The sequence below is a fragment of the Anthonomus grandis genome, chromosome 4, assembly GCF_022605725.1.
Source record: "Anthonomus grandis grandis chromosome 4, icAntGran1.3, whole genome shotgun sequence".
Classification (NCBI taxonomy): domain Eukaryota; kingdom Metazoa; phylum Arthropoda; class Insecta; order Coleoptera; family Curculionidae; genus Anthonomus; species Anthonomus grandis.
This window is the reverse complement of record NC_065549.1, coordinates 535,161-555,468: the sequence shown is the minus strand read 5'-3', so window position 1 is coordinate 555,468 and position 20,308 is coordinate 535,161. Positions and strand designations below refer to the sequence as shown.

Sequence of the window (20,308 nt, the reverse complement as noted above, 5' to 3'; positions counted from 1 at the left end):
TTTTAAGGGATTTGATATTTGTAAATAATCTGCAATTTCTTATTATGAGTCCTTATTATGAAAACTTAATTTGCCAATAATACAATTGATTAAATGTGTAGAATAAAAGTTAATTGAGTATCAAAGGTGACACCTAAATCCCCTATACTTTTGCAATGAAGTACTAGATTTTCATGATCAATATTATAACTGTAAAATAATGATTCACTCTTTCGAGTAAATGTTACCACTTTACACTTAGAAATATTTAATTCTAAGTTGTTGGTTACATAAATTTATTCATGCAGGATATTTAATTGCTCTTGACAGATTCAATTGTTCTTGAAGCAACATCATCACCAAGACTGTTAATTCTTTTGTATAATTTTAAGTCATCGGCAAAAAGCGAATTATTATATGCTAAAATAAAGGAAAGATTATCAAAGAAAAGTAAGAACAACAATGGTGTTACCTAAGTCTATATATTTTAAATCAAATAATTCTAATTTTATAATTTTTTAAATTGAAATATGTACATTTTGGTGTTACTATGGTTGCCCCGTGGGATATTTCAGTCAGACGCCACATATATATATGTTGGATGTAAAATCATTTGATATACAATGATTTTATAGAAAGAAGAAATTCCCCAGCCTTTCGCAGTTACCCTTTCTAAATGCTCATTAGATATTGTTTAACGATAAGAAAGCTTTTGAAATTACGAGACAATTTTATCACTAACCAAAACTCAAGAGTTTATCGAAAGAAAACTATATACCACAAGAGGCATTTTAAAAGTGAAATCCTACTTAATCCCTGAACAAAACAAATTTCTTCATTATAAGAATTAATAAAATCAAAGAGATCTTTGTGTTCCAAGTCTAACGCTAATTTACAAAGTATTCTCTTGTTATAATTAAATTTCTGCCTAAAAGACCCCCAAAGCAAAAAAACTCAACATTTTTACTTTTTACATAAAGTATCATTCGCTTTTTCTATATAAAAAGTTAAGTGAACTTATTAACTTTTTTCTTATTTAAAAAGGACCCCGATATTTTAACTCGAGGAACAATTTCGCTGAAAATTTATCCGATATTATTTTGAAGCATTCATATACCCTCGAGAAAACATTCTGGTCCCTCGAGTGATATCGATCTAATGGATAACTTACGGCCGGTTATCTTCTTAACAAACTGCGGCTTGACGAAATCGTCGTTTTATTAAAGAATATGGCGAAGTTCTTAAGAATTTCCGAGATTAAAAGAGAGTCCGTGTATTCGGTTCATTATAAATCCCGTCGTGTCCACAAAACGTCTTTATTAAGGAGAAAAAGCGGCGATAATGCAAATCGCACGCGAAACCGGAGCGAGCGGGACCCTTCGATCCGCTTTTAAAATTACAATGTGGTCGTTCCAAAGGCTTTCGTGACCGTTAGATGTCGATTAGTAGCGACTAACGTCGATCCCGATTTTAAAATTGGCTTTGTTATATTAAGGTTATATTTAAACTGTAAAATTTAAGCTAAAATAAAGAGAGAGAGAGACCGAATTATATCCGTAAAGTGTTCCCCATATACAAGACAATAAAATCGGCCGATATTATGACATCCACAACGTCGTCGATTGATATTTAGATTACGTGCGACAGGGGGTTGTCTCGTCTCGTCTCGTTCCCGGCTTATCCCACAGGAATTGCCTTAACCTTAATTCCGTCCCACCGATATGTTGTCCATTGCCCGATCCCTCGCTATCGGTTTATTCTATCCAGGAGGTTATTCTTAAAATTGGATTTTGTCAAGGCGGTACTGCAGTGGATATTAAAAAAATGTACAGGGTGGTTCAAAAAAACTGAAAATTTGGCAACGCGGCAGGATCAGAAGAATACCAATTAGCTCTTTGATTTTATTAATTTTTATAGTGGAGAAATTTGGGCAGTTTTAAATGTAATTTTGCTGACACACTGTTCAATTTCACGACCGACAAAGTAAATTTTTGCACTATTTGAATTGAAAGTACTATTGCAAATTTGTTTAGGAGTCTTAATTTATTTACTAATTTTATTTATTTTTTTTTTACTGATATCTGTACTATAAGTACTATAATACTTATAGAAGGTTTTTTTTGTAATATGTTGGGTGCTAAAAATGTGCATATTTTTGACATTTTGATTATTGAAATAATTATAAAATTTATCTCTTTAAGTCAAAATGAGCTAGAATTCAAATAAATGGTAATTTTTTTCGAATTATACTTAAGTAGTAATAATTTAAATTATTACAGTCGCAAGCAGCTTTCCTCAATTTATTTAACACTTTAACATTAAAATCAAGGGATTTGTTTTAGTTTTTGATGTATTTCTAGTTCTTCGACTACTTTCTTAGTTCTTTCAAGCACTTGAAAATTTTCATGTGCTCAATTTTTAAGAAATTTTCATTTTTTCCAAGCAATTAGGGTCTTTTTTCCCTCTTTTAGGCAATTAAAGTGATTTGTCTTATATTTTAAGCTCCTAAAAAATGTTTAATTAATTCCAGGTAGTTGAATTAGTTTTCACCTGTTTTTTTTTCCAAAAATATTTTTTTAATTTCTTCCAAAGAGGATTTAAAAAATGTTTTCTATTTGAAGAAAAAACAGTGGCGTACCATTTTTTTAAACAGTTTATTAGGTGCTAGCCTGTATTGGCGCGCCACTGGTAAAATAAAAAAATTAAATTATGTATCAAGAAATAGTACTAGATACATAGAAACCACCTACTAATTTTCAAAAAAATATCTACAGTAATGTCAAATTTATCATAACATTTTTTCTTAAACTCTGTATCTCAAAATCTATTAATTATTTTCATATATGGGTTTATTGTGGACACTTGCTTATTTTAAGGCCCTCTACAACCCCTTCTAAATTTGTCCTACTAATAATGAAACACCCTGTACAAATATGGAGTTATAATAATACGAAGATTTAATATGGGGTTCCGTTATTTTGAAAATTGGAAACTGTTTCTCCTTATTATTGTTAAGTTATTTTATTTGCATGTACTTAAATAACTGTCTTATTTTCAAGATTGTTTTATTTCTTGTTGTAGCGTTAAAGTTTGTATTTGAAAACTGGGATTTATTTTTTATTTATTTAAATTCCGCTCAATTTATTTACTTCCTATCCTTTGTAAACACAAAAATAAATAATAAACTTTTTTTATTTAATAATTTTTTTTATCCCAACTTTTTACATTTATTAACCACTGTAATGATGACAATGTGCGCAATACGCAGGCGCATTGACAAAAACTCGAACCCCTACAGTGGGTTAGTACCAACATTTAAAAGATAAAGAATCAAATAAATAATTGTATAATTTTCATAAAATCATGAATAAGTTGAAAAAAGTCGTATCGACGATACTAAAATAGGTGACTGATTGTTATCGATTATTATCACAATTATCTAGTTTAGAAAATAATTACCAGGTATTTATGGATAGGATTTTGTCCTAAATTCTTATAATAATTGAAAATTAACTGGTCACTCTCTTTTACTATCAAATGTGTAATATTTACGGTGGCATGGCATTGGCGTGGGGTGCTGACGGAGGGTAATACGAACAATCTTGTTTTTTGTAATGGATGATAATGGCGGAAATGGCCAGTTTGGTCTTAATACGCATCAATTATTAAAATCCAATAATAAGTTTTTATGTGGTCATATCAATATTCGGCCCGTTAATACTGGATTCGATGAATTTGTAAATTATATAACTGATAATAATTTTAAGACATTTTGGGATTGACTGAGACCTGGTTGACGGCTTATACTGATAACATATTGTTCCTTTATTTGATCATGTGGTTTTTATGGGGAACATTCATATTTATTTACTAAAGAAGTGTAGACTTTCTGACAGATTTTTAGCGCTCTTACAATACATTTGATTTAAATCAAGTAATAACCGAGCCTTCAAGATGGAATATATCTAATAACACAAGTACCCTACTTGATGTCATTATTATAAGTAAACTTTTCCCAATAAATGGTGTCGGTTCGTTGTCTTTGTTACAAATCATTAGTGATCACAACTTAGTATTCTATTGTCTTGAGTTTCCTAAAAGTAAAGAGGGACATTTTAAAATGAAATGTAGGAATTATAGTGTTATTAGTAATGATTTATTTGAGCATGACGCTTTAAGACTTAATTGGGATAGTATCTATTACCTAAATTCCGTTAGCGATAAACTTGTGGCTTTTAACAGCAATATACTTTGTTTAGTTGACAAACATGCGCCAATTAAGACTAAAACTATTAAAAATAAACCATTTACTCCCTGGATAATGGACAAAATTAAATTGCTTATGAAGCTCCGAGATAAACTACTACGAAAATATAAAAAAAAATAAAGCTGAGTTAAATTTAAACTATTATAGGCAATTGCGAAACTATACAAAACATGCTTTTCAGCGGGAAAAAATATCATATTTTAACACACTTTCTACAAAAAAAAAATTATTTTTGGATAAATGCTAATAAAGTACATCTAACTAAATCAAAGAATACCGATTTGCCTTATAATTTTAGTAATCCAGAAGCCCTAAATAATGATTTTTCTCAATGCGGTAACCCGGTAATTAACGATAATATACCACAAACCAAATTAAATTTTTACAATAATAATAAATGGAATAATAGTATTCAAGAATAAAATTTAAGTCTTCTTGATAAAGAAAGGGTTAACAGTATAATTAAGACCATAAAGTCAAATGCTATAGGAGCTGACGGACTTTGTATACATGATATCAAGCTTTGCCTACCTTTTTGTGAGAAACCACTTCCAAACATTTTAAATACTTGCATTCTTACAAATGTATATCCTGATATCTGGAAAAAAGCACTTATAAGACCCATTTCAAAAATCTCTAATCCAAAAGAACTAAAAGACATAAAGCCTTATAAGTATTTTATCAGTAGTTTCTAAAATTCTAAAAAAGCATATTCACCAACAACTTTATAATTTTGTTAACTCATTTGGTATACTTCCAGATACGCAATCGAGATTTAGGAGGAATTATAGTACAACTACTAGTCGGGTGGGAACGTTAGATATTATAAGACTTAACGAAGAATATAAACAAAATACTTGCATGGCGGTGCTTGATTTTAGCAAAGCGTTTGATACTACAAATCACTCAATGCTCCTTGCAAAGTTGGGATATTTTGGTTGTTCCGAATCTACAGTTTCTTTTTTTAATTCCTTAAAAATAGATCACATTCGGTGTTGTTAAAAACCAACAATGGAAGTTATCTTGACTTGGAAGTTGGTATTCTTCAGGGCTCCATATTGGGACCTCTTGTATTTTCGATTTATGTTGCGGATATGCATAACTGTATTGAAAATTATAAATTATAACAATATGCTGATGATTCTCAGATATACATGCCATTAAATTTTAATATTTCTGAGCAAAAAATTAAATCGGATATACTAAACATAGTTAATTATTCCAATGAGCATAACCTAAAAATTAACCCTGCTAAATCTAACATCATTTTATATGGCTGTAAGTCAGGAATATCGAGACACTTAATTAAAGGAGAAAAAATTCCAGTTGTCAATGAAGTGAAAATATTAGGATTGACTTTAGATTCTAACATTTGTTTTGAGACACACATTAAGAACAAATTAAATATAGGCTATATGCGTCTTAGAAATATGTACAGATTTAAAAATGTCTTAAAGAGTAAAACCAAATATTATCTCTGCAATAGCCTTATTCTCTCCTTACTCGACTACGGTGATATCGTATCGTATATTCTAATTCTATAACATCTGAGCTTTCTAGATCTATACAAAAATTGCAAAATAGCTGTATAAGATTTTCTTATAGCGCTGTCTATCGGGAGCATATCACACCTTATTTAAACATAAATTCTATTTTAAATATGGAAAGGAGAAGAAAATTACACATATATGCCTTTATATATAAAATAATAAAGTCGAGTCAACCCCCTTATTTAAATAAGTTATTTGCTACTCTCTCGCATTTACACAATACTCGTAATGTTGGAAATTTTAGGATACCTCAACATAGAACAAGTAACTTCCACAAGTCATTTTCGGTTGTCGAAGTTACAATGTGGATTTTTTTTTGTGTTTATTTATAATGTTTTCAAGGCCTGTTTCACGCAAATTGCGCTATCGGTTTTATATAATCGCGAAGCAGTTCCTTTTACCAAAAATTGTCAATTTTTTTCTCATGTACCTAATTATATTTATAACAATTTTTTTGGTAATAAACTTTTTTGACCTTTTGACTTTTGACTTTGACTTGTGCACGTGCTAGAGGGTTAACAAAATATTAATAAATAAAGAAATGTGACATGGACAATATTTTAACAAGCTTGAGTACTATTAAATAAATAAAATATATATAAAAAATAAAAAGAGCAAATGCTAACGACCTAACCTCACTTTAGGTTATTAGCTTGGAATATCAGAGGCGAATCACCAGAATAACATCCTGCTTATTATATCCAGGTGCCTTTAAGACATCCAACTCTTGCAGTGCAGTTTTACAGATATGAAAAATTTCCCTCATAAGTATACAATAATAATAAATATTGTAGTACATAGTGTCATATGGCCATAATAAACATTTTTAATAATTTGGTTTCACCGAACGACAGATATCTTTTATTAATTTTTTATTAATCTTTGATTTATAATAATTTTGAGAAGACTCTGATAGATCTTATTCCAATACATGATAATATTTATTGTATTAGGGATTTTAATATAAATCTACTTAACTATTGGGTTTGACTCAGGTAATTGAGGGACCAACGCGCATAACATCTTCCTCTGCTACATTAATTGACTATGCCTTGACAACAAACAAAGATTCTGTAATAGCTAATGGAACAACGTCCTGTGATGGAAGTGATCATGAACTTATTTATATAAGGATTGTGTTTTATTCAACTAAAAATACGCCGATTTTTAAGACAACGTATAAATCTGTGACAGTTTGACTCGGATCTTCGGTCTATACCCTGGAACAATATATATCATTTAACAGATGTTGATCAAAAAATTTCTTTTATAACCGACAACATAGTTGCGTTGCTTAATTTACATGCACCACCTATAAAATTTCGCATTACCAAGCCGTACGCTCCATGGTTGACTGACGCTGTAAGGGCTATGATGCAGGATAGAGATAAAATGCTAGCAAGGTACAAAAAGAATAAAAGTATTGATGACTGGAATAGTTATAAACTCCTAAGAAATATGACCACTCTTGTGATACGTAATGAAAAAAAAATCATATTTTAACTTATAATTAACTGCTACAAAAGATGTTTGGTCTTCAATCAAATTACTTAACCTAAAAAATAAATAAAATAGAAATAATATTCCTAAAAATCTTGAAAATGTTGAAAAAATTAATCAGTTTTTTATCAACTCTGTTCCAAAAATTAATTTAAATGAAAATACTCTAAATTATTATAAAAGTGTTAAAAATAACTTATTTCAAACGAGTTTTAGGTTTTTGGCCGTGTCGGAGGATGATATTGTTATTAATAACATTAAAACTACTGCCACGGGCATTGATGAAATTATTATACTTACCATCCGACTATGCCTGCCTTTTCTACTACCTTATATTGTCCATGTAATAAACTTCTGTTTTTCCTTCAATGTGGAAAAAAGCGAAAGTTAGCCCTTTACTTAAGACGTTAAATCCTCTTACATTAAGCGATCTGAGGCCAATAAGCATTCTTCAAACGCTATCAAAAATATTAGAAAAAGTAATGGAACTGCAGCTTCAGATATATGTTAAAGACAACTCAATTTTACCAGTGACACAATCAAACCACAGCTGTTATACGGCATTGGCCTCTATAACTGATGATATTTTATCAGCATTTGATTTCAATAAACTAACATTACTGGTAATGCTTAACTATAGCAAGGCCTTTGATACTCTCAACCATGATTTTTTAATAAATATTTTGTCATTTATTGGTTTAGGGAAGGGGGCATGCGCGTTGATTGCTAATTATCTTAGAGATAGGTATCAAGCTGTTTCTTATAATGGCGTAGATTCTGGTTTTTTAGAGATTTCTTCTGGCGTGCCTCAGAGCTCCATCCTTGGGCCAATCCTTTTTTCAATCTATGTATCAAACATGGCAAAAATATTCATATCATCTAAGTAGCACTATTATGCTGATGATACTCAAATATATCTCTCATTTGAATCAGGTGAAAGTTCCCAAGCGGTGGCTGCCATTAATTATGACCTTGCCAACATTTACGAGTTTTCTAAAAACCACTGCTTACAATTAAATTCTATGAAATCAGCATTTATGCTGTTTGGGGGCAAGGGTAGCCGTAAGAGTTTTTTACAGTATTATAGGGACCTAATTCATATCAATAACGAGCCTATAAAACACGTCGAGCACTGCAAGAGCTTGGGTTTGATTCTGGATAGTGACCTGCGATTCACGCAGCACGTAAATTCATGTATTCAAAAAGGATTTTTAAATTTTAAAAATATTTATACACATCGTTACGTTTTAAATAGAAAAACAAAAATTCTACTGTGTGATTCGCTGGTCCTATCACAGCTTAATCATTGCGATGCAGTGTATGGTCCATGCTTGAGAACTGCTGAAGAGAGTAGAATTCAGAAACTCCAAAATGCGTGCCTTAGATTAATATATGGCATAAGAAAGCGCAACCCCATAAAACACAAGTTTAAGGAAACCAAGTGGTTGACTATAACAGAAGGATTTTTCACGCATCTTCAATGTTTTTTAAAATATTTAATTTAAGATCTCCACCTTACTTATATAATAAAATAAAATTTCGCACAGATGTTCACAATATTAATACCCGGTATAAAGGAAGACTAACACCTCAGCTTCACTCAACTGAAACTTACAAAAGATCATTTTCTTATCAAATTTCAAAAATTATAAATAGCTGCCAAACTAATACCGAAAACATTTTTAGCGTATATTCTTTAAAAAAATACATTTTTAAGAAATTACTGCAGGAACAATAAAGCATAATTTAGTGTTTCGTTTCTTTTTTTTTATTTTGTACTTTCTTTTCTCTATTCCGATGATGATAACAAAAACAATTAATGCAATAGACTATATATTATGATATACATACATATAACATGACTGTATCTTTTGCTTTGTGATGTGTTTTGTTTGTGGGGTTGAATTTGTTTCTTTTTCCTTGTGTAGGCATATATGCTGTCACATTTTCTTTTTTTGCTGGCTGATGTACTCTTTATAATTTATAGCGTTTATATTATTCCTATTTTGAAACTTAGTATAGTATAGATAATTAGGTTAAATGGAAGAACAGGCATTTAGATATCTGAATCTTTGTGCGCTGAATCTCGCCTTTAAACTATTAACCTTGTAATTATTGTATTTTTTTTCTTAAATAAAAAGACCTTTATTATTATTATTATTATTATTATTATTATAAAAAAAACAACGTTTTTACCCTCGTCTATCCTCAGAAATTCCTTTATTTTAATGTAAAAAAATTATTAGCTAATAAATAACAAATTTCAAAATTTAGTGGATCTTAAGCTTGATTTGCAAAATTGCCTAGAAAACTTTTTGAGGTACAAAAACTGTTTTTATACAAAATTGTTAGGCATGTTTCGTTATAAATAATATCCTATTTCTTTCGTTATATTTTTCTTATCACGTACTTTGTTTAGAAAACTAAACCATCTAACTACCTTGTTTCAGGTCACTTTTTAGACAAACATAGTAAATAAGCTTCTGATCATTATTTTCAGTTTCGCCAGTTTTACTAATAGGATACTATATCTAGATCTTCAAAAACAAATGAGTAAATCTATTCTTTGAATATGCACTATTGTTAAAAATACTTTAGAGAAAAACATAAACGGAATCGAAGATGTGATAAACGTCCCCTTTATTTTTTTTCCTTACAAAAGAAAAATACCCGACACTAATAAAATAAACAGACCAAAATCCCCCATCAAATCCTTAACATAAACACACACGTTAGAGCAGCTGGGGGGATATCGATACATTCCCAAGATTTCGTCCATGTTTATTTAATCACTCGGAAGCCATACGTACACGGGGAGCTACTAAATATTTAAATTGCACGATCTGAGTAATATCCCAAGAGACAGTTCTTGAGGTTATATTTACATATAACGGTTTTAAAATATACGGTGAGCTTTAAATATCTTCTCGTGATGCCTAGATTTATAAGAAATAGGTTCATAATAGGCCTCAATAACTACTGTCAAAAGTCATCGTTATCTACACATAACTGATGGCGACAGAATGCCGCAGCAAAACGAGGCCTCCGCTGCGGCAATCTCACCGCAAATGTTCCGTAAACGTCCGCATTATAAAATATATGAACTTTGAACGTTCGCCCAGATAGTGGAAAAGCTTTTATAATAAACCATCGATATGTGGACGATATACCCGTTGAACTTAATCCCCGTAACAGATCGGCCCTAAAAACAACGAAGTGCATGTTAGTAGAAAAACATAAAACAAACCGAAATAACCGAGAGGTGTTGGTATTATCATGGTTTTTTATTATTCAGGTTTTATTATAGGGCGCAATTCTCCTCGATAGTAATAAAATACGAAATGCATTTTGACACTGACGATAAAGCTGCTTAAATTGGGCAAACAATGGGAAACGTCGAGGATAAGGAGAAGCGTCAAGTATAAGTTCACTCAAAGATATACCGTCGATCTTTTGACCGCAATAAAACCCTAACTATCTGTTGGGGTCAGAGTTGAAGTAGTAATTTAATATAATTTAGTTGAGTGGCAAAATATTAAGTAGTTACGAGTAACGTTTACAAAAGGGAATTTAAAAAAACTGGCGCAAATTTGAATATCTGGTGTTTAAACTCGATTACTACAGATCAAATATTTGATGAAATTTTTCTGAAAAATCACTGTTTTTCGTTCATCTTATCCAATGTAATAACGCTGTTTTAATACTTAATATTTATATAAAAAATTATGCCAAGTTTAAATATACAGTGTTATTAAATTAAATATTGAATATACATTTTCTGCAAAAAACATTGTTTTTTATCAACACAACCCTTACCCCCCCACCCACCCCCACATTTGTCCAGTAAGAAATTTCTTTGAAAAATCAACGTTTTTCGTTCACAATATCCCATCTTATAGCACTATTTTTGTATTACATATTTATAATATACATATATATAATTATATCAACCTTAAATGTACAAACTGTGCTATTGGATTACATATTATTGACAAAATCAGCTGTTCTTCATGCTTATTATTTTGTAAAATAATGATTTTTGCAAACAATTTTTTACTGGTCAGTTGTGTGGGGTGGGTGGGGGGGCAAAGGTAGGGTTAATAAAAAACACCTTTTCTTGCAGAAAATAATTGGCTGAGAAAAAAATGTTTTTTAAAAAAAATTATAGTTGACAAAATATCTATAGTTTTTGTATCTATATTTTTCTCACATAACCTTAAGGTCTTTGAGTTAAACAAAAAAAATCCTATTTTACATACATCTTACAACATAGTCTACAGCTTAACTTCAATAAATCTAACTTTCTATGTTTTACAACTAAAAAAAATTAAGTTAAAAATAATGTCAAAAATAATGTTGACATTAACATAGGAGGGATCATATTTCCTTTCGCAAGAAATTTAGGTTTATATATGGACGAGGATCTACGTTTTAACATTTCAAATAGTTAAACAGAAAAAGCTTTTTTGTCCCTAAATTTAATTTCTATTTAGAGACACTCACTACATAAACGCCAAATAATATTGGAGTCCAATATTTATATTTATGCGGATATTTAACGGCTATAAGACAATATAGGGAGGAAAATCGACCAATAATTTACCTTGACGAAACTTAAATTGACACTCATGATACTGCACAAAAAAGATGAAGTGACTTCTCAAAAAAATGTCACACCAAAGTACACTCAAATAAAAGGAAGAGGATAACAATTATTGATGCAGGCTCAGAAAGGGGCTTTGTTCCAAAATGTTTATTATTTTCTTCTTAAAATGTAGCAGATTGTTTTCTGGATTACCACTGTAACATGCAGATTTTGCCCTAAGCATGTAACATGAGATTTCATATAAATTCGGGCAAAAGTTTATGGGTTTTGATATCGGCTTGAAAGGGTTGTGTGATTTACAGTTTTATAAATGGAATTCGGGGTTTGATAGTAATGCAATTTATTTTTTTTAAGGCTTTTGGGGTTTGATTATTTTTAGGAATGTATTTACCTACCCTATCCTGTCAGCACACCTCTGTGGAGTTAGTCGTATTATGTTTCCTTAATCCCTATTCATGTGCCTGGTGTTGGGAACTTTCTGACTTTGATTTGTTTGTCAAGAGTTTCTATGAGGCCGGTATATGCCTGGGGTTTGGAGGGACTTCTAGAGGGTGCTGTTGTGCCACAGATTGCGCTATGAGTGGAGTAAATAAGACCTTTTAGATGGTGATCGGTTAGTGTAGGAAAACTTACAAATACTTTCTTCTATAGCGGAATCATGTTGGGCAAGGTATCCTAATTGATTTGAAATTGGCCTCCCCAGTTTTGCTTGCTATATTTCCCTTCAATTCTTCAAGTTATGTTTTAGTAAATAAACGTGCCCTGACATCTGGTTTCTAACCCTACTAGCCGATTGACAGTGACTGTGATTGACAGTAATGACTATTGACACACTTGTTGTTGTGGAGGTTTGGCAGCGTTGCTGTTTCCCATTAAAGTTTGGTTTCCATTTGGCGGATGACGGAGCGTCATAAATCAGGCAGAGCGACGTAAGAGGAAAGTTGGAATTTCGTAGCCCCGTTGGGAAAATTTTGTTAGTTTTCCATGTTTTAGTACCCGAGCAGTATCATTTTGCTGTGGTATCGCGGAATTTCTATTTTGATAGAGTGAGGCTCCGCGTAGTTTGCACCAAGAGGCAGGGTCAGATCGTGTCGAAGAGGGAGAGTGACAAGTTCACTGCCAGTGTCACTCGTCACTGTCTTGGTCAGTTGTCAGTTCCTTGTCCAATCTGTAGCCATCCTGTTATCAGAAAGAACAGTCAACATTTTGTGGTTTTAAGGAAAATTTAAGTTCATCTTGCCGGGAATTCGGTTGAATGGAAAAATATTCCTCTCAAGTTTTGGGGTTTAATTTGATGAACGTCTAGTGGGAAGTTGTAGCCAAGAGGATTTCGGATTGATCTGATATTTTTGGATTTGGTCGGCTGCTCCCACACCATTTATGGGATTTTGAAATTTTCTAACCACAAAACGAGACTCTAGGCCTCGCTCACCACCTTAGGTATGTAGCAACATGTTGGTAATTGTCATAGAATTGATTGTGTGTTTATTTTACTGATTTTTTTTGTCCTCTATTTTAGAGGCCTCTTCTTTTACTCATTCTCTCCTCTATTCTCTGGTCTCTTCCTATTCTCTGGTTTCTTCTGGTCATCCCAACACTGTTGGCAACCGGCTGAAGTGAGCCTCAACACAGCCTGGACTGAGCATTGTACTGTGGCTCTGCGATTTTGGATTGGAACTTGCCCGAAATCGACTTGCCCATGTGGTCGTTACCCTGGTTGTAGCTGACTGGTTCTAGAGCTGTCGAGTTAAGCTACCTTAGCCAAATTACACAAGAGATTAGAGGACACACAAGTTTTTGCGCATTTTATTTTATTTTTCTCTTATTGAACGTGTTTGCGTTTAAATATGCCCGTTAAAAAATAAGTGCGAAATCGTATATTAAAGGTGTTTGTAGTGCTCTAGCTTACATTCGTTCATGGCCTTCTTTTCTTCCAACGTGGACGGTGCCGACAGATGCTGGCTATTGAGAAGCGAGAGAGATGGATGTAGTGACGCTGGACCGCATGTTTGACAAAAAAGGGAAGTCCGCTTGTTTTGTTTAACTTCTAAAATTCATCGTGGAATAATAATAGGTAGAAGATCACGAGTATAACTTAAGAAAGGTTGATTGCGGCAGAGATTAGATAATAAATAATTGGGTTGGGTTACCGAAGAGAAGATGAACCAATTCGAAACTCTATTTGTTCATGAAAGGCAGACGTGGAGAAAAAATACCAACCGTCATAAATAGCTGCGACATCTTACAAGCCGAGGAACTAGTAGATGCTTGTAATAAAATAAAACTAAAAAAGGCTCCAGGGCCTGATAATCTTCCACCTAAAATCATTAAATCTGTTATTATGGATAACATCTGCTATTTCACCCAATTTTTTAACCGCTTTTTGCAACAGCAGAGCTTCCCTGAAGAATGGAAACGAGCCAAACTAGTGTTAATAGATAAACCCAAGAAAAATAAAATGGATCCACCAAAATTCCGTCCGATATGTCTCTTAGATACCATTGGAAAAATTTTTGAGAAAATAATAAAAAACCGACTGGAAATTGAAATTAATGAAAAACAAGATGGACTACATAATAATCAATATGGATTTATTAAGGGAAGATCAACCACACATGCAATCGCCAGGATAACAGACATAGCACGAAGGCAGCCAGGAACACATAACGCCCTTATACTGGTGGACACTAAAAATGCATTCAACTGTGCGTCGTGGGAGATAATAATGAAAAAACTAAAAACTTGGAACATAAGCGCATATTTAATTAATTTGCTACGAAGCTACCTTTGTAATAGAACAATGATAGTAGAAAAAGATCGAGAAAAAGAGGTTTTCGGAGGTGTCCCACAAGGGTCCATATTGGGACCCATCTTATGGAATATCTTGTATAACAATGTAATGGATCTACCGGTTCCAAATGGTGTACAGCTCATATGTTATGCCGACGACCTGGCAATCATAGCTACGCACAAAACAAAAAAGGACATGATCCAAACTGTCAACATAACCTTAAGAGAGATTTTAAAATGGATGCGACAACACCAATTGGAAATAGCTATAGACAAAACGGAGGCGATACTTCTTAGCTTTAAATGGAAGGTCAGAGATGTTTGTTTTGAGTTTGGAAATTCTGTAATAGTACCAAAAACGACAGTAAAGTATCTGGGCTTTCATATAGATAGAGGACTCTCAATGAGTCGATATATAAGGCAACAAACAATCTCTACGATTTGTTTCGTTTTGTTAACGTTTTATTTTATTTAATACAATTCAAATGTAGTTTAGTAAAAAGTGTTCATTTCTACACCAAATAACAGCCAACCAGTTAATAATTCTAACAGAACGGTTTGATTTAGGGTTGGGGGTTGATTTATTAATTTGAATTTTATGGGTTTATTTTCTTTTATGTAAAACAAAAACGTTAAGGGGTTCTTGCTAAGTCTGTTAACATTAACTTGAGGGTTTTCATTTGAGTCGAGCATCGACATAATTGATTTTGATATTGAGTCTGGATCATCTTGTAGGGATTTGTAACAAATAACGTATTTAGTCATAGTGTTGGTTGTTGGTTAATAGGTTATATTGCACCAACATACCATTAATAGGCTTTTACATTCGAACACTATTTAAAAGTTTTATTTAGATTAATGTGACTTGACTAGAGTTTGTAAAAGGTATTTAGGGCCAGTGAGGTATTGTGAATTAGGCTCCAAACATATACTTCTTGTAAACAACACGTGATTACGTTTTGGATTTTCCCCTTGAACAGTAGTTCAGTGCGGATTTGTTTTTTTTTTTACTAATTCCTCGCCTTAAGCATACCTCAAGTAACTCTTAATTCTTTTATCAATTTTTTTATTTATTTAAAATTACTACAGTATTACATTTTGAATAATTAACTAAATTTAAATATCTCAGTGGAATTTAATTTTTTTTATATAAATGGAAGTGACTATGCAGATTCTTGGATAATTATATCAATCTGGTGGACCTATGGATTGTTATTTGAGTTTTTCCCAAATTATTTTCAGCTTTTAGGATCTAGGTACAAGCATAAATATAGGTCATCATTTTCTTGATTAAGGGGGGCTTATATTACCATCATAATATATCAGGGTTTGGTGTAAAATATTCAAATCAAGTGGCGCTCTTATTAAAATTTCTCCCACTACCTTCTCCACTGTCTAAAAGCTGGCGGCCACCAAATCTCTGAATCTTTTAAAACAAAATTTGCTTGTCTGGACTTAGTAATTTTTTTGTGGTTGGATAGTAGGTATGACTCACACGGGTTGGAAATAAATTGGTTTGAACCGAGTTACGCGCTACACCACCAAGACACTGACTTATCATTTTTTGAAAAATGGTTTGAATATCGGTTTATTAAAAATATTACAAAAAATAGTGTTACTATTATGAATAATGCTAGTTACCATAGTCGTAGTAGTCAAATAATCTTGTTCTGATAGTACTAAAGAAAAAATTCATTATATTTTGAAGAGACGTATAAAAAACGAGAACTTTTAAAAGTATTAACAGCTTTTAAAATAAATAAAGAATATGTGTGTGATAAACTCGCAATGGAAAATCATACAGGGTTGCGTCTACCTCCATATTATTGTATTTTTAATTCCATTCAACTTATACAGCATCAAGTAAAATCGAATATTCGAAGAAATAACACTTTGAGAACCTGAAATGCATCTGTAGTAGAATTAATAAAAAGCTTAGTAAATAGTATTACGATCAACAGATGAAAAAACTCCATACAATATGTTTTAAAGGTAGAAAATTCATTCTTATGCGTCTATTAATACCAATGTTCAGCCCATAATAAGCGTAGACAATAATATTGACAGTGAAACAGTGTTTTGAAGAAATAGTTATATTTGGTATTCTTTATTATGCTTCTATTTTATTTAAATTTTTATTTACTCTTATATTATACCTTTATAAATAAATATTACCTAACTATCTCATTTCACTAGTTTTGCTTTGAAGAAGAAAATAAGTAATATTATTAAAATAATAATAAATCAAGTTTTGTATTTTTATTCGTGTACGTAATATAAAATTTGCGAGTTTTACCTTGAAGTTTGGCGACTCCCTTGAAAGTGACCGGATCAATCACCGTCGCGTCACTTCGTCCTTTTTTGTTGGCGGCATACAAAACGATCCGATAACTTGTTCCTGGATCGAGACCTTCCGCCACGAACACCGGGGCCTGGAAGGAACATTGTTAGGCAAATTACGATAATATTTTTCTTCTTTTTTCATTTTTTTGTTAGATCCGGACAGGATGTTAGTTAAACCGGGTCAACAGGAAAAAAAAGGAATGTAAAGCAACGCATTTAAAACATAACATACAATAATTATTAAAGTTTCACTTTATTTACCTTATAAGTTGTTAAATTGTATTTGGATCTCAATCCCGGTAACTCCAAAATCTCCATTTCGAAACTTTGAGTTAGTCCTCCGTCGTATCCTTCTACGCACTCCACTTGTAATGAGTTTGTTGTTTGATTGAGAATGGTGCAGTTTTGCAGTTGCGATGGACGTCCTATAAATTAATGATTTATAAAAACAAATTTTTTAATCTAGTAGATCCTATTACTTTATTGAAAAGTATCTGTGCATTCACATTTTTACTAAGTAAAAATTAGTGAATCGTCACGTACGAAGCGACTAAAGAGTTAGGCCAAGGTTTTGCAATTTGTATTGTATAGATTATCTAATTGATTTGATTAGATGCATATTTCAGCATTTTTTACAATGTTGACAATTTGCAAGAAATTCAACTTTCTTTGGAATTTTTTTCCACCAAAAATGTTTATTAAACGCTCATAAATCAAGAACCCAATAATAGAAACGTTTGAAAATTTGTATACAGATTCAGTCATTGATTTGATCAAATACGTTTTTAAGCATTTTTTAAAATATTACCAAATTATGAAAAATTGTTAAACATTAAGTCCTTAAGGAATTTTTTTCTCAAATATTTTAACTAACGCCCATAACTCAAAAAACAACTAATGTAAGGGTTGGAAAATTTGTATACAGATTCTCTCATTGATTTAGTTAAATATCTGCCCCAGCAATATTCAAGATGTTAGCGAATTATGGAAAAATTGTTTAAAAATTAGAAACTCTAGTTGATTTTATTAGACACTAGACACCTATTTCAGCATTATTCAAAATATTAATGACTAAAGAAAATTTGTTAAAGTAATTAATTTTTTTTAGGATTTTCTTCTCCAATAATTTTCACAAAATACCCAAAGCTCCAAAACCAAATAATGCAGGGGTTTGAAAATTGGTATAGAGATTCTTTATTTGATTTAATTAAATACCTATTTGAGCATTTTTTTATATATTAACGGGTTTTAAAAAATTGTTTAAAATTGAATTTTCATCCAGAAAAAATGCCCATAACTCAAAAAACAACTAATGCAGGGGTTTAAATATGTGTATACAGATTTTCTTATTGATTTAGTTAGATATCTGTTTCACCATTTTTCAAGATGTTAACGAATTATAAAAACATTAAATTTTATTGGGGAATTTTTTGCCTCAAAAATTTTCACAAAATGTCTATAACTCAAAAACCCAATGACGCAGGGGTTTCAGAATTTGCGCACAGATTCTCTACTCGATTTGATTAGACACCTATTTAAGCATTTTTCAAACTAATAACAAATGATACAAAATTCTTAAATTATTTAATTTTCTTTGAAAATTTTTTTCTTCAAAAATATAATGCTTTATTGTCAAAACATTTTACAATTTGTAGACAAAACCTAAGTAAAAATAAGAAAATACAGAACATACAAAAATACACATAGAATATATAAGAAAACAAACATATAAAAGTGTATACAATTTAACAAAATTGTATGAGGTCAGAATACAAACAAAAAATAAATTTAAAAAAATTATTTATTTATTTACAATATTTAAAAATTGCACATAACTTAAAAACCCAATGATGCAGGCGTTTGAAAATTTGTACATAGATTCTCTGATTAATTTATTTAAACACGTATTTTAATTTTTTTTTAAATATTAAGAGTTTATGAAAAATTGAATTTTATTTGAGTATTTTTTTCTCTTAAAATAAAAACCTCCATAACTCAAAAACCCAACGAAGTAAGCTTATTAAAATTTGTATACAGATGTTCTAATTGATTCCATTAAACACCTATTTAAGCATTTTTTCAAAAATTAACAAGTTATGAAAAATTGTTAAAAATTGGATTTTCTTGAGGAGTTTTTTTTCTCAAATATTTTTACAAAATGCCCATAATTTAAAAAACAACTGATGCATGGGTTTGAAAATTTGTATACAGATTTTCTCATTGATTTAGTTAAATATCTACCCCAGCAATTTTCAAGATGTTAGCCAATTATAAAAAAATTGTTTAAAAATTAAATTTTATTGGAAAATTTTCACTTAATGCCCATAATTCTAAGACCCAATAACGTTGGAATTTGAAAACTTATATAAAGATTCTCTAGTTGATTTTATTAGATACCTATTTTAGCATTATTTAAAATAATAATGACTATGTTAAAAAAAAATGTATTTCTTAGAGGAATATTTTTCTCCAAATATTTCCACAAAATGCCCATAACTGATGCATGGGTTTAAACATTTGCATACAGATTGTCTCATTGATTTAGTTAGATATCTGCTTCAATATTTTTCAAGATGTTAACGAATTATGAAAAAATTGTTTAAAAATTAAATTTTATTGGGGAATTTTTTGCCCCAAGAATTTTCAATAAATGCCCATAATTCTAAGACCCAATAACGTTGAAATTTGAAAACCTGTATTCAGTTTCCCTAGTTGATTTTATTAGACACTCATTCGAGCATTTCTCAAAATATCAATGATTACTGAAAATTGCAAAAATATTTAATTTTCCTTAAAAAACTTTTCACAAAATGCTTATAACGCAAAAACCAAATACCGCAGGGGTTTGAAAATTTATGTATAGTTTCTCTAGCTGATTTGATTAGATTACAATTTCAGCATTTTTTAAAATATTAATAAATAACGAAAAATTGTTAAGATATTTATTTTTTTTTAGGAACTAATTTTTTTTTCCAAGAATTTTCACAAAATGCCGATAGCTCAAAAGCTAAAAGATGCAGGGGTCTGAAAATTTGTACACAGATTCTCTTATTGATTTGATTAGACACCTATTTCACAATTTTGTAAAATATTAAGGGATTATGAAAAATTTTTGAAATATTTATTTTTTTTAGCAATTTTTTTCTCCAATAGTATGCACTAGTCTGTACAAATATATACAATGTATATATTTATTAAATCACCTTTAATATTTACACCAATTTTGACGCACACTTATTTCAAATTAACACCAATGCTGTAACCATATTGTGA

At 30.9% G+C, this 20,308-nt stretch overlaps 1 protein-coding gene across 3 annotated transcripts in view; it reads right to left on the bottom strand.

The window, feature by feature from the left end:
* LOC126734893 (hemicentin-1) overlaps nt 1-20,308 on the bottom strand; it is a 393,008-nt gene that overhangs the window by 16,907 nt on the left and 355,793 nt on the right. For all 3 annotated transcript variants that reach the window (XM_050438722.1, XM_050438723.1, XM_050438725.1), the window contains 2 exons: nt 17,297-17,460; nt 16,989-17,124 (listed from right to left, as the gene is read on the bottom strand). In XM_050438722.1, coding sequence (XP_050294679.1) covers nt 16,989-17,124; nt 17,297-17,460 — 300 coding nt within the window. The remainder of the gene's footprint in view (nt 1-16,988; nt 17,125-17,296; nt 17,461-20,308) is intronic.